Source organism: Centroberyx gerrardi, chromosome 4 (genome assembly GCF_048128805.1).
Source record: "Centroberyx gerrardi isolate f3 chromosome 4, fCenGer3.hap1.cur.20231027, whole genome shotgun sequence".
NCBI classification, from domain to species: Eukaryota; Metazoa; Chordata; class Actinopteri; order Beryciformes; family Berycidae; genus Centroberyx; species Centroberyx gerrardi.
Genome location: NC_136000.1, coordinates 527330 through 550635, shown reverse-complemented (window position 1 = coordinate 550635; position 23306 = coordinate 527330). Strand labels below are relative to the sequence as shown.

The following is a 23306-nucleotide window of genomic DNA, read 5'->3' as shown; positions in this document are numbered from 1 at the left end:
CTCTCTGAATGTGAGAGGAAGAGTGGAGGGTTTGTGTGATAATTCACAGCAAAGGTGAGAAGATTAAAGTTAAATTAAGGCAGAAAGATGTGAAGCTTCACTGCTTTTATTAGTTAGATACAGCTCAGAAAAATATTTTTACCACACCGGGATAGTGGGATAGGATTGATAGTGTTCAGTATAGAGTGATGTAGTTTGATAGTGTTCAGTATAGAGTAATGTAGTTTGATAGTGTTCAGTATAGAGTGATGTAGTTTGACAGTGTTCAGTATAGAGTAATGTAGTTTGATAGTGTTCAGTATAGAGTGATGTAGTTTGATAGTGTTCAGTATAGAGGAGTGATGTAGTTTGATAGTGTTCAGTATAGAGTGATGTAGTTTGATAGTGTTCAGTATAGAGGAGTGATGTAGTTTGATAGTGTTCAGTATAGAGGAGTGATGTAGTTTGATAGTGTTCAGTATAGAGGAGTGATGTAGTTTGATAGTGTTCAGTATAGAGGAGTGATGTAGTTTGATAGTGTTCAGTATAGAGGAGTGATGTAGTTTGATAGTGTTCAGTCTCTGGATCAGAGGAGGAGAGAGGGACCTGATCTGCTTTATGAACGAGTCGAGGCCGGAGGGAATCCACAGAAAACTAAATAACTAAACATCAAGGACAGAATGAGGCAGAAAAGTATTTCCGTGGCATTTATTAATCCACGCTCTTCCTCAGTGTCTCACATGCTCAAGTACCAGAAAAAATGTTTAGAGTAGAGGAGGGAATAACAAATTCCATGAAAACACTTTTTCTCTTCAGCTCCTGCTAATTGGAAACGGCCCGGCTGCAGAGCAGACGTCCTCTGACTGGTTTCATGGCTCAGTAGAAAACACTGCAGTGAAGAAATGAGAACCCGGTTGAAGCCGAGGATTTCATACTTTTCCTATCAGAGACGTTCGGCTGCCACAGATCCATCGCTCCACACCACTTCCCCAGCAGAAGTGAGATGAGAAATTGGTTAAACCAAGAAATAAAATTTTAGCTTTGGATGTCAACAATACTTTCTGCTTCGGTGCAATTTGGTCCAAATAAACCTGAGATGGTTTGAATGGAAGATAAGTGCAACAGAAGCAGATCTGCCACTCTGCCATTAAAGAATTCACCAGTTGTTGGCAGATCCTGTTGGTTAAGGTTCACACTGCCCAGTTACAAGCCAACCAGGGCTTGTTAACAGAAGTCACATGACTCACAAGTAGCTCGTTTATTGGAGAGAGGTTTGGTGGCGATTCAAAACAAATCTGATTCCAGTTCCTGTAACTTGAACTCTGGACTGTCTCTGCTCTTCACACCAGGTGAGAACAGCAGAAGTAGAATAAGAGTCAGTCCAGCTGCAGTTTGCCTTCAGTTTTCAGCTCATGCTGGCTGTCAACATCCTGCTGTAACAGAAAAACAACATCCTCACACCTTCTGTCCTGGGAGGTTTCCTGTAGCTGGAGCTGCAGGTCTCTTGTTAGAGGACTGAGACTGCCGGTGCCACCAGAGGTCAAAGGTCATCCTTCGGCCTGTTCAGCTGCATCGGTCCAGAGATGCTTGATGTGAACGCACACTCTAAGTGTAAATGCTGAGGATACTATCACTCAACACAGTGTATGCTAACATGTTAGCATGGAGCAGCGATCTACCAGGGACACATGGATGATGTTGGTGTCCATGTTCTCATCATTTAATGACCGAGATGACCAACAGGACAATCTACCAAAAACTGTTTTCCCTTCATATCGGCAATAGAAGACAATATCTCACGACTTTTCCATGAACATCGTTGGATTGAACGCAGACTCTGGTTTTGATGTTCGTGGTTCCTGGAAACAGAGGCAGAGTGAGACCTCTCTGCTTTCTCCTGCTCTCAGGCAGAAACACAAAGCGCTCTCCTTCCTGTTTTCCTCCCAGCGGAGTCTGACTGACGGACAGCAGGAAAACAGGATGGAGGGAGGAGAGGATGGAGGAGAAGAAGAAGGTGATGGAGGATGGAGGACAGAGAGACAGTTCGGTCCGGAGCTCCAGATCAGCAGAAGTAAAATAAAAACAGCAGCCAACTACTTCTTATAGAGAGAGAGAGAGAAGCAGAGAGAGAGAAGCAGAGAGAGAGAAGCAGAGAGACAGATGAGTCTCCATAATGATGTCTAAAAAAAGCCTGAAGCTGAGGATGAATCATCGTCACACTCAAACTCACCTCCAACAACAAAACCCTGACCTCCGTCCATCACAGGCTGCAGAGCCGAGCGGTAGCTTAACATGCAGACAGACAGCAGAGAGTTGCTGAGCATGCTGGGAGCAGAGGAGACGGATGATTCCCAGCATGCCTCTCTTCAGACCGGAAGTTTCCCAGCTCTACCAGTCTGAACGGAGGCGTGATGTCACTGTTCATCTGTAAAAACCAATGCAAAACCTCAGAGGAACATCGCACTGAGCAGCAAGAAGCAGCCGGTCAGAGGGGCGGCCGGACAGAGGGGCGCCCGGTCAGAGGGGAGCCCGGTCAGAGGGGCGGCCGGACAGAGGGGCGGCCGGACAGAGGGGAGCCCGGTCAGAGGGGAGCCCGGTCAGAGGGGAGCCCGGTCAGAGGGGAGCCCGGTCAGAGGGGAGCCCGGTCAGAGGGGCGGCCGGACAGAGGGGCGGCCGGACAGAGGGGAGCCCGGTCAGAGGGGCGGCCGGACAGAGGGGCGGCCGGACAGAGGGGCGGCCGGACAGAGGGGAGCCCGGTCAGAGGGGAGCCCGGTCAGAGGGGAGCCCGGTCAGAGGGGAGCCCGGTCAGAGGGGAGCCCGGTCGGATGGGCGGCCGGACAGAGGGGAGCCCGGTCGGAGGGGCGGCCGGACAGAGGGGAGCCCGGTCGGAGGGGCGGCCGGACGGAGGGGCGGCCGGTCGGAGGGGCGGCCGGACGGAGGGGCGGCCGGTCGGAGGGGCGGCCGGACAGAGGGGCGCCCGGTCAGAGGGGCGGCCGGACGGAGGGGCGGCCGGTCGGAGGGGCGGCCGGTCGGAGGGGCGGCCGGACAGAGGGGCGCCCGGTCGGAGGGGCGGCCGGTCGGAGGGGCGGCCGGTCGGAGGGGCGGCCGGTCGGAGGGGCGGCCGGTCGGAGGGGCGGCCGGTCGGAGGGGCGGCCGGACGGAGGGGCGGCCGGACGGAGGGGCGGCCGGTCGGAGGGGCGGCCGGACAGAGGGGCGCCCGGTCGGAGGGGCGGCCGGTCGGAGGGGCGGCCGGTCGGAGGGGCGGCCGGTCGGAGGGGCGGCCGGTCGGAGGGGCGGCCGGTCGGAGGGGCGGCCGGTCAGAGATGGTCTGAGACGCCTCAGATATAAACAACAGGCAGCATGTAAAGAAAAGTCACTTGAAACATGAATTTTACACTGTAGAAGGCTTAGGAAGATCTATGTAGAGCCAGCCCAGGTCCTGGACAGACTCACAGTGTTCAGTTCAGTTCACTGAAGCATTGCGACACGGTTAAATAATCGGTTAAATAATCGGTTAAATAATCGGTTAAATAATCGGTTAAATAATCGGTTAAATAATCGGTTAAATAATTGCACTAACATCACTTAGACACCACAGGTGATAATGTTACCTATCGTTAAGGTTTACAGGGCAGCAGAAGTCGGGGCTGTGTGTAACAGCAGAGCGGCTCAGTGTGGAGCGACGCTGCATCGAGCACAAATTAAATAAATAAAAACACTTTAATGGTTATTTTAAGTGACTCTGTGTCACATTTCAATTATACATTATATATTAATCTGGCCTTGGCTTGTTTTGGTATCATTTTTGTTATTTCTATTTTATGTGGTATTTTACATGAAAAAATAGAAGAAAATAGAGATTTTCAGAATATATTTTGTAAATAATTCATCACAAAAACATTTTTACAAATCCCTCTGGAAGTTATTCATCAGAATGAAACAGGAAAATCATTCTGACTTTATCCACTGAGGAAAAGAAGTTTTCTGATTTTTCTACATTTTCACATCTTTCATGAAATATGATCTAATTTGAATGTTAATAAACTAAATGAAAGCCTGAATACAAAGGAGTTTGTATTTGTGGCCTCAGTCAACACAGAAGGCATTCTGATAGATGAAGGATTTTGTTTCCCTCTTCACCTCCGTCCCTCTGTAACATACAGCCTTCATCCTGTCTTCAATGTGTCAGGAGACTGAGGGAGGAGGAGGAGGAGGAACAGGAGGAGGAAGAGGAGGAGGAAGAGGAGGAACAGGAGGAGGAGGAGGAGGAAGAGGAAGAGGAGGAACAGGAGGAGGAGGAAGAGGAGGAACAGGAGGAACAGGAGGAAGAGGAAGAGGAGGAACAGGAGGAGGAGGAAAAGGAGGAACAGGAGGAACAGGAGGAGGAGGAAAAGGAGGAGGAAGAGGAGGAAGAAGAGGAGAGGAGGAGCCTGAAGAGCTGCTGGACTCTGTTCTGTAAACATCATGGAGACTGAGTTCACATCCACATGTCTGCTTTCTGCACATTACCATTTCCCTCTCATTATTACATACTGAATATATACTGATGCTTTTATATTTTCTATAATGCATACATTTCATATTTTGGTATATTTTTCATGTAATTATTCTACACTAATTTCTTGTTTGCCTCAATAAATCTACTGCTGTTATTCTGCAGCCTCATAAAGCTGTAACCCAGAATTTTACCTGAACTTCCCTTTCATACATTCTACTGAACGTGTTTCAAGTTTTCAGTTGTGTAAATTCACGTAAGCTCAGTTTGCTGTTCTCAGTTCAGTTTTTATTTAATCCCACAGGGCATCTGATCTGCAGGCAGGAATACAAAGCAAAGACAGAAAGTACGCAGCGACACACAGACAATATCGACAATACAGTTAAAAAACACCAGCAGAACTGTTTTGTCAAAATCAGACCAGTGGTGTCCGAGATGTTAAAATGTTTGACCTTGAACTATAGCGCCTCCATCGGGCCGGTCAGTGTATTTTGTAAGAACAGCTGGATGACTGGACTCTTGTTGTAGGAGTTCAGGCCTTTAAAGTGAAACATTTTGGTCTTTAGTTGCAGCGCCTCCATCAGGCCGGTCAGTAGAAGAACAGAAAGTGAAGATGAGTCTCAGTAAAGACGCTGCCAGCCGCTCCGCCTCCGTTCATTTTCAATGAGAAGCGGCAAACCGTTGCGTGGAGCATGATGGGATAGCGGGCGGCGCGGGGCGAGCGGCTGAAATCAGAATCGGTGAACTTTAACCCCGAGGTAGCAGAAATCACGCCGCGCAATCAGACTTGAGCAAACCCGTTCAGTTCTCTGCACTGAAGCACTGCGACAGTTAAATGACCTAATTCCACTAACGTTACTTAAATACCACAAGATGACGTCACCTACCGTTAAAGTCTGCAGGGCAGAAGACGAGTTAGAGGAGAGTTTGGAAGTGTGGAATGTTAAGTTCAGTCTGCTGGTCTGCTGTCTGCACATCTCACATGACAGACAGGATGTGATGTCACATCAGGGCCATTAGCGATCCATTTAGATCCATTTCTACTCTGATCAACTTTTGACTTGAAACACTGCATCTCAGTCAAAGACGCCCTCTAGAGGCCATCTGATGAAGCGCAGGCTCTGTGCAAACCGACCTGAAAGCACCACTTTCTGCCCCGGCCGCATGGCGCCCCGTGGGGAGAAGCGGTAACACATGTGACACGCTAACCCGGTTCCAGCAGGCGGACTTCCTGTCTGGCTCCACCGCCAAAATCAGACCAGTCTGACATTTCACCTGAGACATCATCATGTTTGATGGACAGACGGACAGCCTCATCCACAGTCCCATAGCTCCACCCCCCTCCACCTCCCTCCACACACACACACACACACACACACACACACACACACAGCATCCAGTCAGCCTGGATGTAGAGCTGTAAACAGCGGTGACAGAGTGGCTCTGCAGTCTGCTTACTGTACTACATGAGATTATTTACTAGCTAATTAGCAATCGGAGCGGTCATAAATCTTAAAGCAAAGAAGATATGAATACTTCATTTCCTGCTCTGCTGAACAGGAATATATAAATATATAAATATATAAATATATAAATATATAAATATATAAATATCTGTTGAGCTGCGAGATGCCGCGGCTCCTTCTGCTAATTTCTTATTAACACGTGGGACGAGCTGCTGCAGTCTGACGCTCCGACGGAGACGGAAAATATGAAATATCTGTGTGAATGTTTCATATTCTGTCAGTGAGGTGAAGTCCAGCTGGTTTGACTTCACTTGATTTAGGGACAGAAAAAACCGAATAATGCTGAACACATGAAACAAGTGGGTGCATTATCGTAATCTTTTTCTTTTTTATCTTATTTTATTTTAGGTATTAATTACATTTTCCTTCTAATCGAGTATCTTTTGAATTCGTTTCCCATTTTTATCTCCTTTTTATGCAGATTACTCTCTTTGTTTTTATGAAAAAGCAGTTTAAACTGCTTTTAGAAAAGTGCTATAGAAATTTTATCCTATATTCTAAAATGTATTCTCATCATTATTATTATTATCATCATTATTATTATTATTATTATTATTACTACATTACAAGAAACAGGACCAGAGCTTCTGTGTGTGTGTATGCTTATGTCCATTTATGTCTTTGTGTGTGTGTGTGGTTGCTCTCATCTATCCTGACCAAACACACTGCGTTTACCTCCATCCATCCATCCTGCATCACACACTCTCTCTCTCTCAGTTCATTTATTTCCTTTCCTTGTTATTTCTGTATTGTTGTTTCATGTCATCTGTCTCAGTTTGTCCTCTCTCTCTCTCTCTCTCTCTCTCTCTCTCTCTCTCTCTCTCTCTCTCTCTCTCTCTCTCTCTCTCTCTCTCTCTCTCTCTCTCTCTCTCTCTCTCTCTCTCTCTCTCTCTCTCTCTCCCTCCCTCCCTCCCTCTCTCTCTCTTCAGGTGTGATGTGTTTAGGACCCCAAAGGCTTTTTTATTTTTATCACCTGCACAGTTGTATCTCTTTTCTCTGTTTTTTCCCCTCAGTGTTTTTTTTTAAATTTTTTTTTGCATTTTGGATGAGAATAAGAAGATAGGAACCATCTGTAATTCAGTAAAACATCTCTATTTATTAAAGCTAATAGTCACATAGATGAAGATGTCAGCTGAAGACTCTGCTGTCAAGGCTTCTGAAACGTTTCCCAGACAGACCCACATCATCAGACCAGTTTGATCACATTTAGTCTCATATGGGAAGGTTTTAGCTGCTGGTTTAGTACTGAACTGAGACAGCGGTGAGAGTGAAACCTGAGATTACAACAGTCTTTATTATAGATTCTCTTATTGGGACAATTTCCAGGGAATTAAGACTTTTCCAGACGTTTCCAGGACCTGCAGATCTGAACTGGGCCTCAAACAGCCTGACGAACCCAGGATGACCAGATGAAGCTGCTCTCCTGCTGCTCTCCTCTTCCAGAGAAAACAGCGACAGGCCGGCGCTGCAGAGGAACCAGGCGGAGCTTCTGAAGGTTTCCACGGCTGCTGAGTTTTCAATGAATATTCATAAGTTGTGGAACTTCTCCGCCGTTTCCTCCACCCCTGCTGATCCAAGATGGCTGTCATCAAACCGCCCGTCGTAAACAAAACCAAGCGAGCCGGGAACTGGAGTCTATTCATCTCTCGTGACGCCGATTTATAACCTGGGAGAAACATTTCCTCCCCGTCCGCGGGAAAATGATGTTTTGCAGAAATGTGTTCTCCGGCTGCTCAGAGGCAAATGGTTCTGTTCACAGCCGAACATAAAATCAATCAGGTTTGTAATGGTCTGCGCTGAGAGCATGACAAACACCCGAGGCAGCGCTCAGCGCTCAGAAATACAGCGGCACAATCATTTTCCTAGCAGCACGGCCTGGAAATGAGGAGTATTCTGTAAATAAGATATTACTCTACGGACCGGCATATTCCCTTGAACAATTTGCTTTTAAAATGAGGGCCAATTACAAGCAGGAGTCAGTCTCCCTGCAGCGAAGCCACATCACATCTGAAATTTAAATCCAAGGCGAGATTCTTGGCGGATGATAGACGCAGCTTTTTGAGGGATTTTAAAGAAATCCCGGGCGACGAGGGGCTTCGATACAGATCTGCTTCCCATGTGGAGAACTCAACTGTCTGCTGCTTCGAGAAAAATCCCCTCTTTTCAAAGGGATTGCAGGTAAACAGGCGGCGTTAAGCTCAGAAGACAAACAGGGGGAGGGTGCGGGGAGCCGATAATGCCGGGAGGACGGCGGCTTGAATCTAAATGTCAAGACGTTCTGCGCTCAGCAGAACGCCTCCGACGCCCCGATGGGTTTCAGCTCTATATGCTTAGTGCCTGTCCGGCTGTATGATGCTGCGCCGCCGGATCATTACCCACCGCCGGGGGGGGGGGGGGGGGGGGGGCTTCTTCAATTCAGCCACAAAGAAAGAGCGAAATCTGAGCGCTCTCCGTCAGATTAGGTTAAATTGCCGCTCAGCCTCTCTCCGCTCTGCCAGGGAGAGTCTGAACATTTTAAAACTCCAGCAGCACGACACGCCCGGACCGGGAGCGGCAGCCATCTTGGGGGATTTATGGAACTAGGTTTGTCCTCCTTACACCCCCTCACCCCCCTCACCCCCCTCACCCGCACTGCACAGGCTTCACAGAAAACACCTTGCATTAAAAAACTGGGAGCAGCATCAAGCGGCTCGGACCGGTCAGATCTGTCAGTCTCGTCATGTGAAGCCTCAGTCTGCCGGTCCTGGGCGGCCTGCAGGTCCTGAGCGGCCTGCTGGTCCTGAGCGGCCTGCTGGTCCTGAGAGGCCTGCAGGTCCTGAGCGGCCTGCAGGTCCTCAGCGGCCTGCAGGTCCTGAGCGGCCTGCAGGTCCTGAGAGGCCTGCAGGTCCTGAGCGGCCTGCAGGTCCTGAGAGGCCTGCAGGTCCTGAGCGGCCTGCAGGTCCTGAGCGGCCTGCAGGTCCTGAGAGGCCTGCTGGTCCTGAGCGGCCTGCAGGTCCTGAGAGGCCTGCTGGTCCTGAGCGGCAGTTCAGAAAGTCTCCACCAAACCCAACAATGAGCAATGGGTTAGCAGTAACTAATATTTTATGCATGCTAACATTAATAATTACATGATATTACTGATATTGTCTGTGCCTCCTGGCTGGGTCTTCAGACACAGATACCATGTGATGCTGCTGTGTGTAGTTCTGCCTGTATCTCGCTCTCTTTTTACACGGGAGGCGCCAGCCGCATGCGGACTGCACCGCCTCGTTCAGCGGGACATCACCGGCACTCACCGCGCCTCACGTGAAGGGAAAAAACAGCTGGTGCTCCGCGCATGGTAACCATAGAAACGGCCGCAAAGCACAGCTGTGTAGTCCAGATGATGCTGCTATAAAGACAGCTAGCTAGCTAACGTTTGCATATGTTTACACAGCCATATATAACTACTGAACCGAATGTACACACCTGATACACCGGTCTGCACCGACACTTCGGGTTCATTAACGTCCCGGCAGCTTAGAAAGCAGTCAGTAAGTTTTGGGAAATCACAGACCTCAAGAATCAACTTTTCCTCCATTTTTCAAACTCAGTGACAACAGAACAAACTCATTTCACTCGTCAGGTGACATGGTGTCCACTGACAATCAGCTGTGTGGTGAAACTCTGCGTCGCGGTGTCAAAAAGTTAAAGACAACAGAACTCTGGCTGAGCGGGCGAGAGGGCGAGAGGGCGAGTGAGCGGGCGAGCGGGCAGGCGAGCGAGCGGGCGGGCGAGCAAGCGGGCGAGCGAGCGAGCGGGCGAGCGAGTGGCGTGTGCACGATACGAGCACGAATGCGACTTTTTCACGAGAGCTCCGCCTGCAAATCCACCCGCTCCTCCGCGTCTCCCTGTGCACCTCTCATTGAAAATGAAGAGGGGGGGTGGTATTTGTGATATCGGAGGGGTCGCGACCCCCCCGTAAATTACGCCCTTGGGTGAGGTAGTAGTAGTACGAGTATTAGGACCAGTATGAGTACTGCAGTACTGCGAGAAACCCAAAAAGCTCATGTCTGTGTTGGAATTTACTTGTTTTTTGCTTCCCTCAACCTGCCTCGTCTGCTGCTACTGCAGTTAGTGATTTCCTACGTTTCCCAGAATGCCTTTCAACAACCTCCAGAGAAGGGGCAGGGATTTGTTGCATTCAGCTGTTGGTTTTACATGGAGAGAGAGAGAGAGTGATAGCAGAGTGAGAGTTATTCCAGTCATGAAAAAGTGAGTCACCCTTTACCAAACCCATCCTGTCTCTCTGCTGCAGTGCATTCTGGTCTCTCTCCTGCTGCTGCAGTGCATTCTGGTCTCTCTCCTGCTCCTGTGGTGGAGAAACTGGTCTCTCTCCTCTTCTACGATGGATTTCTCCCTGTATGATTGTTGAACGTCTCTTGGTGCAAAATGGCGGCTCTAGAAAGAAGCCCTCGCTCTTTGATTCTGAGGGACTGACACCAAAACCTGACGTTTACCGCTGATGTTTTACATCCTGAAACATTTTCTCATATCAAACTCCACTGTAGCTGCTGGAAACATCTGGAGGTGACGTCACCTCGTCTACGATTGGCCGGTTATCCACCAAGAAGAAAAACACAACTAACTACTGGACGGAGCCGGAGATGAGAAGAACATCAACAGCTGATTTAACAGAGTTACAGAGTTTTAACATCATGACACTGAATGGGTGTTGAGGGCAGACTGGCGGCTGAATGACTGACAGCACAACATCAAACCAGATGATGGGACAGAAGGGAACTGAAGTCCTTGGCTGACTAAATGAGACTCTTTTCCAGACTGAATTCTGGACTCCACGTGAAGGTGTTATGGATGTTGTTTGTTGTTTGTTGTTTGTTGTTGTTGTTTGTTGTGTAAATTAACTCATAAAGTTACTCACACGATGGAGACGATGTCGCCTCGCTGGACCTGGAAGTTCCTCACACTCCAGCGGTTCAGAAGGACGACGTCACACTCCGACACGCCGTCCGGGTTCAGGAAGGGCTGCACACACACACACATGTATACATATACATGATGATATGAACACACATACACACACACAGTCAAATACAGGTACACACACACACACACACACACAGCAGTGAGTAGTGATGAGTCAGCGTACGGTGTAATAGGGCAGAACTAAACAGAGTCTAAATATAGTCTGGTCAGAAGGTTGACAACACACACACACACACACACACACACACACACACACACACACACACACACACACACACACACACACACACACGGTTTCACCATCAGGTCTGTTACACCAGATAAACATGTAGATGTTCATTTTAAAGGAGCCATGTTATAGCAATTTAAACTTTCCTTTATTTATATCCATATATGATCAAAGAGGTTTAGTGAAGACTTTGTTAAAATCTGATTTTGTTTGATGGTTAAATTTAAAGTTTTTACATTTTAAAAACTCCATCCTTGTTTCCAGTCAGTTTCAGTCTAACTGCAGGAAACGCATCACAGCTGGACTCGCTCCTGATTGGCTCCCTCACTAAAGAATGACTGAAATCCATCCAATCAGGGCAGTTTGCAGCATCTGAACTGAAAGCCTCCACTCAGCAGGTTTACCTCGTTTGAAGAATTTAGAGGAGCCGCTGCTGTCGGCCAATCAGAGGCCAGTATTGTGACTGTTGCTCTTTACTGAAGCAGAGAAGCAGGATCCAGGTGAAGAGTTTCACACACAGCTCAGCTGGACTTCCCATAGGTGTGAGTGTTTATGTGTGTAGTATGTATATGATGTAGTATATTATGTAGTATATGAAGTATATGATGTGGTACATGAAGTATATGATGTAGTATAAATTCAAATTCAAATCAGCTTTATTTGCATGACAGGAAAGAGTTCCTATGTTGCCAAAGCAATACAGTGCTTCAATTGTAATAACATTGCATCATATACATATTACATATACTACATCACATACAAACTACATCATATACTTCTATTATATTATACTGTTGTTATAATTGTTGATATTGATATATTATTGGTTATGTACTGAAAACTAATGTTTGCAGTATGTATATGTAATATGTATATGCATATGATGTAGTATGGTATATAGTGATGTATGTACAGTATATGATGGTATGTAAAGCCCTTTGAGACTTGCTTCTGATAAAAGCCTATATAAATATATAGCTACAGGAAGTCACAAAGCACCGTACCCCCAGGGGAGCCCGCTGAGCACCCCACCCTTACGCACCCACAGATGACGACCCGTGCATCAGAATTACCGACGAGTTGGAATGTGTATGCGGCAAGGTTTGCAAGAACCGACGTGGCCTGAAGATCCACCAGGCTGAGATGAAGTGCTTGGTGAGGGAGCGAGTGAAGAGAGGGATGCACTGGCAGAACTTCGCAGCATCCAAAGGAATACGCTCATCACTCTGCGCAGGGCAGAATGGCAGAAGGTGGGGAAACGAAGCGGCCACCTTGCCTGTCTTGAGATCGAACTAGGTGAAACGCACACCTGTAGTGATGAGGTGCCGGCCAGCGAAAACAAGCATAAAAATGGTGAAAGTAGCCGCACACTCGTAGCTCCGATGCAATAATTTAATGAGACATTAACAAAACTGACGTTTCAGCAGCTAGGCTGCCTTCATCAGGGTTGATCTACCAGGACACAAGTTTGACTGAAGTTAAAAGCACTGGTACACAGGTGCAGGCAATCAGTGTAACCTGACCAATCACAGGAAAGGGAAAAAGTGAACAATAGGTTCAATAGAGAGACCACAACAATATAGTGAGTGGTATATAGTCTCAACATTCATACAAAGACTAACAAGTCAAAGTATAAACCACACATAAGAAAACATCATCATTATTTCAAACATCCTCATTCTGGTAAAAAGATCCCCATAAAAGGTATCATTGTCTGGATCTGGATTCCCAAGCAGGAGAACTCCTGGAACATCGAGCAGTTCAGGACCATCTCACTGCTCAGCATCGAGGGGAAGATATTCTTCTTTATCGTTCTCTATCCTGGCGTTTGACAGAGTATCTCCTGAAGAAATCGTACATCGACACCTCCGAACAGAAGGGTTGAATCCCAAAGGTGCCAGGATGCCTTGAGCACACAGGAGTGGTCACGCAGATGAACAGAGAGGCACGAGAAGGGAAAGGAGACCTGGCAGTGCCGTGGCTGGACCTCGCCAACGCCTATGGATCCATACCCCATAAGCTGGTGGAAACAGCACTGGTGCGGCACCATGTCCCAGGCAAGATCAGGGACCTCATTCTTTACCTTGGCCATGAACATGCTGGTCAAGTCAGCTGAAGTAGAGTGCAGAGGCCCCCTGACCGAGTCCGGAGTCCGGCAGCCCCCCATCAGAGGCAAAGAGGGCCTCGAGATGGCTGTGGATCCTGAGAGCGGACCTGATCAATCCTGGCTGGGTCGCCTGGGCGAGGGTGTCTGATGTTGAAAGACCAGAAACACCCAATGACCCCAGGTTACATCACTGATGATGTGTCCAAGTGCATCAGTAGATGCATGTATCAACCTATATTTATATATATAATATTAATATATAATAAACTGGATTTTCTCCCTCTCTTCTCTCTTGGTTTTATCCCTGAAGCAATTAGACTGGTGAACAGTAAATGTAAAAGCGAAGGTTCCCTCATTCAGCTCCCTGATGTTAAACAGATGCTTCCCTGACTCTGTACTTACACCTGTTTATACATGTTATGTTAATACATGCACCTGTGCTTAATTCTAACTGATTCTACCTCCAATTTATTAACTTGGTTTTAAGAAGTATTAGATTTTGTTTTAGATTGTTTTATGTATTTATTCACATCACTCATTTATCTGATTTCTATTTTGAATGTGTATGATGAATGTGGACTGTTTTGTTGTTCTGCTTCAAATGGGGATTAATGGGGATAAATAAAGTATCTTTGAATTTAATTTTCCAGCCTCCTCTCCAACCTGTTGACTCGTCACCATGGACACGCCAATTAACACGGCACCTTAACGAGCTGCCTGACTGTTACTGTGATAACAACTCTTCATTCATATGATTGAGTTGTTCAGGTGGATCCATATGAAACAGTAACACACATGAGTGTAACACCAGGTTCAATCCTCCACCTCAGTATTATTCAACATGGTGATAAATCATTTCTGCACGACACGTTTCTGATGGATCTCTGCTCTAATTAGCTACCTCACTCACCACTATTGAGAAAATTTAAGATTTATATTTCTGTCCATTACAGGCTACTGTAGGCCGAGCAAGAGAACTGACGATGTTGCTGCAAAATTTGGTTGCTGATAGAGGGCGATAAAAGAAAGAAATGACTTAATGCCCCTTTAAAGTGTTTTCATGTCTAGGTGTATCTCTGTACGCAGCAGCTCTGCATGTGTAGTGGGGTTTTTGAAGTTTTTGGGATACTGACCGAGCGACTCGCTGGTCCCGGCTGCAGTCAGGCTGTCAGAGGAGAGTCTGACAGTTCGAGTCCCAGACATCTCCATCCTTCAGTGGAGCGACTGATAAAACAACATTTCACCTCTCCGAGTTAAACAAAGCTCCTACAGCTCTATCACACGCCTGTCTATGAAGATCCTGCTGCCTCCGACAACAAAAAATCATTATTCTTACAACTTAGTTTGTGTCACTTGGCGGAGCGAGCGGCGCGTGACGAGGCGAACTCAAACCGCGGGCGGCGAGGCGCGGGACGGAGGTTTCATTAAACGGGATGCGCGCGGGCCATTTCACGCCTGCCGGGGTAATTGACAGAATATCTCTTATCTGTCGGCCCAAAAATAAATATCCCCGTGAGTGCCGTCAGCCGGCGAGTTTATCAGTTAGAGCCGGGGACTTCATCAGCTCCCTCGCGGTCTGATTTCACCGTATTACATGCTGGATTGTTTCAGAAACGCTGCTGCAGCGAGGCCAGACTCAGGAAAATGAACCAGTATGACGGGAAGAGTTTGGCTGCAGAAGATTGTCTAATCAGTAATTTAGTTTTGCAGAGAAGATACAGGAGTTTGAGTTTGAGAGACTTTGACTAACAAAGAGGAAAAGTCTATCTAGAGTTTTCAGAGACAGAAACACCGTACAGGCCTTTTCCACTGGATCAACCAGAGGTGGAAAGATACTAAAACATCCTACTGCAGTAGAAGTACTGCTGCTTTACTGATATTTTACTTCAGTAGAAGTCAAAGTTCTGGTGTAAAAATGTCCTTCAGTAAAAGTAAAAAGTGTCTGATTTAAAATGTCCTCAGAGTAAAAGTTCCTGAGTTCCTCTTTAGAACAGAGAACGTTGTTAGCTGTGATCTTTTCCATGTGATTCTAACAGGAGAGAGGTCAGAGGTCAAACTAGATTCTTTTCACTGGAAACATTAGAAATGACAAAATAAAGTGCAGAAACAAAGTAAAGTCAGATTCCTCTTCTCACTGTGAATGGATCCACAGTTTGTCAGTTTCTGTTGATCCAGTTTCTGTTGATCCAGTTTCTGTTGATCCAGCTTCTGTTGCTGATGGAGAGACAATCTGTTCTGTGTTCACCTCTGTATGAACCTATGGAAAAGTATGTACTATGAAAAGTAAAACTACATCAGTGCTTACAGGAAAAATCTCCCTTTGTGTAATTCTTATTTAGCAGAAGAGCAGCGCTGTTTTGCTGCTTTGCTTCAGACTGTCAGAGAGCTGGAAGCTGGAAGTTTTCATGTTCAGACGATGAAGAGCAATTAAGAAAAACAAATCCAAGGCACTCTTCTCTTAGAAAAAGAACAAAAGCCTTTATTTCAGCGGCGAATGTGTGACATGACAGATTAAAAGCTGCACTTTAAAACCTGGAGCAGTTTAACCTGTGATGACACGCATTACCGCTAAAATAAAGGCTTTGGTTTTAAAGAGGATATTTTGACATTTTTGCCTTTATTAGAAGAAGAGAGACAGGAGAGAGAGAGAGAGAGATGACATGTGACAAAGGTCCTGGGCCGGGTTCGAACCCACGGCGTCACAGTCACACGGTACGCTCCTCTGACCTCTGACCTCTGACCTCTGACCTCTCTGAACACTAACTTCTCTCCAGGCAGCAAAGCATCACACACACATTATACAGTGAGTGGTGATTTTAGTGCATTAATATTTAAACTTATGCGGCCAAAGTGTGTGTTGATTAGGTATTTCATAACAGTTTGGAACAAGACTCGGCCAATCAGAACGGAGGAGCGGAAAACACTGTTTCCATGACAACCTACCCAAGCCTGTGAAAAAGGATGAGGAATAACTGACAGGTCTTTCTCTCTCTCTCTCACACACACACACACACACACACACACACACACACACACACACGTTATCTTCATATCCGTGCAGTGTGTTCGGTCTTGTTTGAAGTGTGTTTGCGTCCCTGCTGCTCTGTGATGAATCTGATGGTAAAATCTCTTTCTAAATAAATTGGTTTGACTCTTCTGTCTCCTGCAGAATAAAATCATTTTAAAGTGTTTTCAGACCGTCTGAACTCTGATCTGCCAAACCGGCAAAGACGTTTTATAATTGAAGGAAAACATTAAATTCAGCAGTTTTGCTTAAATTGTCTCTAAAAGGTTTGATATTCAAAACCTCTGAAATAATGTTTCAGAAGTGACAAAAATGATTTTCTTTTTGAATCAACTATTTGAATGTAAAAGGACTTCAAGAAGACACATGAATATAAAATGAAAATCATTTTACTTATAGAGCAAAAGTACTGGACTCTTATGAACTGGTTAAACATGAATGACTGGACATTTACAGGAGCCTGAGCACAGAACTGATCCTGTAATATAAATATATATTATATTATATTATATATATATAAATACAGAGAGCAGATTGTTTTATTCCTAATGCGACTCAGGCAGAGCAGCAGGGCAGGAAACTGACTCAAAGTCAAAGAGTTTTGCTTTGCAGAGACGCAGACTGTTTACCTGCCAGATCAGACTCATTGTGCAACTAAATAATTATTGTCTTTACTATGCAACAAAGTCGGCTTCGTTGCAGTGATGTCATGCAGTAGAAAAAAATGTTGAAATCCAAAACAGCCCAAAAAAAGTAGTGAAAACACTTTGATCCTCTTCACTGTCAGACTCTTCAGTCTGATGTTCAACATCAGCAGTTATCTAGTGATGAAGTGTTGGAATTTACTGTTTTGATTACTTCTACTGCAGTTAGTGATTTACTACGTTTCCCAGAATGCCTTTCAACTGGCTCTTACCCTGCATTCAAGTGATGTCAGGTCTAACTTTTCTCGGTCACAACTCGCGTCCCGGTAGTTCGCGTTCACGAGCTTTATGGCTGAGAACTGGAGCACGTTTCCTCAACTCCTCAACTTATTATTGTTTGCTGTAATGTTGCTGATCTAGGAAGTGAACTGAAGTCTCTGGATAGAAGCGTGAGGTTCCTCTCTCTGATTGGTGGATGTTGTGAAGCTGAGCGTCTCACCTGCATGGAGGCTCCTTCCACTCGCGCGACGTAGGCGAAGCGGTCGAGGACGGTGACGGTAACGGGAACGGCGACGAAAAAGCCGCTAACGAACGCCCGCAGGTAGCGCCGGCCCGCCGCCTGCTGAGACATCGCCTGCACAGGAAGAGAGAAAAACAACAAACAACCGCATCACACCCAGAGAAACTGATCAAGAGGAATCAATCAAATTGCATCACATCAGACTGAACCAGATCCCTTGGTTAGTAAAAGCCCCAGATGCCAGTCTGACCGACTGTAACGGTCTCCTGTCATCACAGTCTGACTCTCTGCAGCATGGAGACACACAGTCGCATCTCTGCCAACTTTCCCTTCAGGTGGAGCTTCAACAGTGAAACATCAGAGAGAGACAGACAGTTTCCATCCAGTCTGCTGCCAGGAAGCTGAAGACAGACAGGTGTGTAACGAGCGTAACAGCTAACAGCTAACAGCTAACAGCTAACAGCTAACAGCCTGGCCCAGACGTCCAGAAAACTTCTAATCAAACACCATCAGAAGCATATTGGTCTCCCTCCTGGTTTCCGATTGGTCGTCGGAGACGTCCGTCAACGCAGCGCTGGACTGTTTTGGGGGAAAGTAGAAGCTCATCTACATGTCAAAGAGACTGACAGCAACATTAAAGGGGCATTAAGTAATTTATGATTTTTATCGACCTCTATCTCCGACCACGGACCTGCAGCAACATGCCGGCTCTCTGGCAGCTACAGGAGCCCGTGATGGACAGAAATATACATTTAGAATTTACAATAGGACAAGTAAGCTAGCTAATTAGATCCAACAGAAACTTCTAGTTTCCAGAAACCTTGTATCTCCAGTTTTGGTTCTGAAGGAGATTCATCAGACTGGGTCACAGGAGGTTCTGATCCTGCAGAGGAAACGGGATTCTTCATCTCAAATTAAAGTTACAAGGTTTTCTCCCGACAGTGAAAGCTCTGGGTGACAGAGTGTCATCATGTTACGGCAGTGAAAAGACTGCAGGGTTTTGGGGTTTCGGGGTTTTAGGGTTTTGTCCCAGTGACTGAAATTATTCATTTATTAGAATCTGGACTTTGTGAAGCTCAGGATTATGTACGAAGCATTTCTGAGCCTCTGAAGCATTTTGAGGCTGAACCTTCCCTCGCCGTGTCCCGCCCCGACATCCTGTTTCAACCCGGAAATCTGTCAGAAGCGAGACGCCATGGAAACACCGTTTTCCTCGTGACTTCAGCAGATTCTGCTCTTGGGTTTGGACATGAGGAAGGTCGGTTCCCCTCTGCCTCGCTGAAACAAACGGTGAAACGTGAGTTTGTTCTCTGAGGAAGAACACAGCTCTTACTGCCTGAACTCATTTCTGCTGAAAAATAAAAACACAAGAAGAAGAGACGCCAAGTCTGGAGGAGAGAATGAGAATAATATCAGTCTAACTTTATAAGTCCTTAAGAAAATCAACTGTCTCTCTCTCTGTGTCTCTCTCTCTCTCTCTCTCTCTCTCTCTCTGTCTCTCTCTCTCTCTGTCTCTCTCTCTCTCTCCCTCTCTCTCTCTCCCTCTCTGTCTCTGTCTCTCTCTCTCTCTCCCTCTCTCTCTCTGTCTCTCTCTCTCTCCCTCTCTGTCTCTCTCTCTCTCTCTCTCTCTCTCTCTCTGTCCCTCTCTCTCTCTCCCTCTCTGTCTCTCTCTCTCTCTCCCTCTCTGTCTCTGTCTCTCTCTCTCTCTCTCTGTCTCTCTCTCTCTCTGTGTCTCTCTCTCTCTCTCTCTCTCTCTCTCTGTCTCTCTCTCTCTCTCTCCTCTCTCTCTCTCTCTCTCTCTCTCTCTCTCAGTAGTACAGTATGTGTCTCAGTCTTGTTTATGGCTGGGTGTCAGCTGCTCTCCAGCACATTACAGTGAGCTGTGCTGGGGGAGCGCTCTTCATCACGGCTGCAGAAGAGACATTAATATTGTCGACACAGTGACAAACGAGTTCATGCGGCACGTCTCTCTCTCTGCATTGGTATTCACGCCGGCGCCCGATATGCAGAAGCGAGCTCAGGAACGAGCTGTGGCGATAGACCTGACAGGTTATCATAAACAATCACTCGTTGTGGGTCATTAGACCGCGGCGGCCGCAGAACGAGCTCCGGCTTTTACATCGGAGCGGAGCCGCTTCACATCCGCCTCTTTACATCGAGGAGCGGCTTCTCGCAGATCTGTCGTGCGCACGGGAAACTCGATTACACGAAGCGTTCCCAGTTTATTCAGATGAGGCTGATACAGAAGGTATAAATATCAGCTTCGGCGAGCGGAGCCCGGAAGGCCGCAGGTCGACCGTCAGACTGCAGACCTTCAGGTCTGTTTGGCTCCGTTGCTGGAATTGAATTTCTGGGTCTCTGGGCCGGACTCCGTCTCAGCTGGTGACTAATGCTGGCGTTGCGAAGCTTTTCCAGACCGATAAATCCACAGGGAGGAGGCGGAGAGGCAGCGGGGACGCCGATTACAGCCGCCGCCGCTAGATTTCCCCAAACCAGCTCCACTTCTGCCTCCGCAGCAGTTCTGGGCTTTGCAGGAAGCAGACTGGAGCCACAGAAACCCTCTGACCCACAAACCGTCTGATGGAGGCTGAGAAGACCAGCGTGACCCAGACCTGCTGCAGTTCACCACGGACCTGCAGCCAATTAGAGTCTGGATTAGAAGAAATGAGTAGAAACTGACCCAGTTGATAAGATTTAGACTCATGGACCCATATGGGAAGATTGAATTGTAGAAGTGTCTGCACTGTACACAGGGAGAGAGAACCTGAGATTTCAACAGTCATTCTTACATTCTCTAATTAGGAACATTTTGAGTGAATTAAATTATAGTAAAACTGAACTCTTCCTCATTTTGCTGGGAACTCCTGAACCCCCTCAGGACCCCTGGAGGTCCCTAGACCCCACTTTGAGACCCACTGCTCTAGTGAATGGAGATTATTCCAACAGGTGAAATGTTGAAGACTGGAAGGCTGAAACACATTTGTCTGACTGCTGCTGTGCTTTAAAACCCATTCAATCATATTCTGAGTGAATACATCCTCAAAACTATATGTCCAAGAGTCTGCACACATGTTCTACGTGTTTTTTGATTCTACACGTTTTCGAGTTGAGCGTGCAAGTAATCTCATGACTGAAATACTGCACATTAGCAGCAGGTACACTGGGGTAAAACATGTACATGCTCCAGAAATCTGCTCAGTCCACACTGCAGGTGGAAAGCTTCAGAACGCACTGAAACAATAATCTGTTACCAGCAGCTGATTATTATGCAAACAATATTGAGGCATTCCCAATATAGAACTGCCTGTGCTTTTTTATCCTGTTCTGTTTACATCTATTTGCCAAAAAAAACCTTTACTGCCAGTCACTTTTCAGTGGCGTATTAAACATCTAGAATTAAACTAAATTGTAGAAACATGACAGAGTGTGAAATTTTCTCTCAGCCAGGCAGAGCGAGGCAGTGATGTCAAACGACTGAATCTGCAGAGCGCTTAACTCGAAAATACTGTGAAAGAGAAAATCATGAAGAACAGGGAAGGAAATTGTTTTCTGCAGTATAACAACCAGATGACGAGTTTGGGTGGAATTGTCCTTTAAAGTCGGGGCAGACTGCAGACCGGCCGCCTTCATCTTATAAGGAACCGAAAGGCCAAATCTGCAGGATGTTCTGTAAATGTCACAGTCTGACCGGGACTGAAAGTTCATTCTGACCCGTCTCGATAAATAAGAGGTGGGACCTGAAATGGACTTTCCATGTCAATATCACTCCAGGTTTTCCAGCACATTACCCATAATTACCAGCAAGAACGTTTGGCATAAATCTGTGCTGCGCTGTGAAAAGCTGCAGAGCAGAGATCAGCCTCTCTTCCTCTGCAGCTTTTATTTCTCTCTGCTTTCAGACGCTCAGAAAGGTTCGAACGTCACAGCGGTCAGAACTGACTTCCAGAAAAACAAGTGGACTCCGTCCGTCCCGTCTGTGTTAGACACGCCCGGCGCAGAGCTGAAGCACTAATTACAGAATCCCATTATCAATATGAAAGAGGCTTTTCTCCATTAGAGGCCCGGAGCCGGCAGCGGATTGATTTTTCCCGATGAGCGCTTCATTAAAGACGCGAGGCGTGCGCAGATGGAGAAGTGACGCCCGGGCGGCCGGGTTCGAACACGCCGCTCCGGGGGAAACGGCGCGTGGCGAGGCCGTGCGGAAAAGCCCAAACAGAAGCGATGTCGCCGAGGCGGCGCCGGCCGCTGACGGCCGTCTGGGCGGCGTGACATTTGGTGTGAGTTTGCAGGAGGTAGTTATGTGAAATAAGTTGTACGGCGGGTAATCCCTTTACCCTAATCACTGAATATTTATTCATCTCCAGACCGCCGAGCCTCGCCGCGCGACGCCGGCCGTGACCGCGCTCGCTCAGCCAAAACTAAGGTGATTACCGGCCCGGTGTCAGTGTCGACGGTAAGCTCGGAGGATCCGGACCCGCCGCTCAGGACACAAATGGGATTTGTCTCTCATGCAGAACATCAGACCGGTCTTTAAGCCACGGCAGCAGGGAAAGCATTACAACAAATCCCTGCTCCCCTCACCTCGGAGGCCTGACGGACGGCCGGACCGACGCCGTCATCGGGACAAATACCGGCCGGGTGTCCCGTCACACTGCAGAGCTCCGACCGAAGCCCTGAGCCCACAGGAAACCCGCTGCTTCCATGTGGCTGGAAACAGTGTTAAGTTATGGATTAATGTCAGATTTTGGATTTTTCTGATAAGATGTCGAAAATTACCCATCAAAACCATGACAGACTGCACTGCAGCCCGTCGAAAATCAATGCATTTGGTCAAAGTGCAATGTATCAATACTTCAGCAATGTACTCAGTAATGTAGATATTACTCTGATTATGACATTTTAAAAACAAAAATAAATAAGAATAGCGTGGCTTGTTTTTTGCCCCAGAGGTTCAAATCCAAACTTTGCTATAACATGCTACAACACGCTATAAAACACTATAACATGTTAAACCACGCTATAAAACACTTTAACACGCTGTAACACACTACAACACGCTGTAACACACTACAACACGCTGTAACACACTACAACACGCTATAACACACTACAACACGCTATAACACACTATAACATGCTATAAACCACTATAACATGTTACAACATGCTATAAAACAATACAACACGCTATAACACACTACAACACACTATAAAACACTACAACGTGCTCTAAAACGCTATAATGTACTACAAAAACACTATAAAACACTATAACATGCAACAACACGCTATAAAACACTATAACACGCTACAACACGCTGTAAATACATTATAACGTGCTAAAACACACTATAAAACACTACAACGCATGACAACACGCTCTAAAACACTACAACACGCTCTAAAACACTATAACACGCTACAACACGCTATAAAACACTACAACACGTGACAACACGTTATAAAACACTACAACACACTACAACACGCTCTAAAACACTACAACACGCTACAGCACGCTATAAAACACTACAACACGCTCTAAAACACTATAGCATGGTGCAACACAATATAAATGTTACAACACGCTATAAAACACTACAACATACTATGAAACACTATAACACGCTACAACACGCTATAAAACACTACAACATGCTATGAAACTCCATAGCATGCGACAACGCACTATAAATGTTACAACACGTTACAACACGCTATAAAACACTACATCACGTGACAACACGCTATAACACGCTACAACACGCTATAAAACACTACATCACGTGACAACACGCTATAACACGCTACAACAC

General features: G+C 46.6%; 1 protein-coding gene across 1 annotated transcript in view; it reads right to left on the bottom strand.

The window, feature by feature from the left end:
* immp2l (inner mitochondrial membrane peptidase subunit 2) overlaps window positions 1-23306 on the bottom strand; it is a 123538-nt gene that overhangs the window by 96730 nt on the left and 3502 nt on the right. The window contains exons 2-3 of the mRNA XM_078283193.1: window positions 17470-17604; window positions 10901-11004 (exon numbers count right to left, since the gene is read on the bottom strand). Coding sequence (XP_078139319.1) covers window positions 10901-11004; window positions 17470-17601 — 236 coding nt within the window. The 5' untranslated portion in view covers window positions 17602-17604. The remainder of the gene's footprint in view (window positions 1-10900; window positions 11005-17469; window positions 17605-23306) is intronic.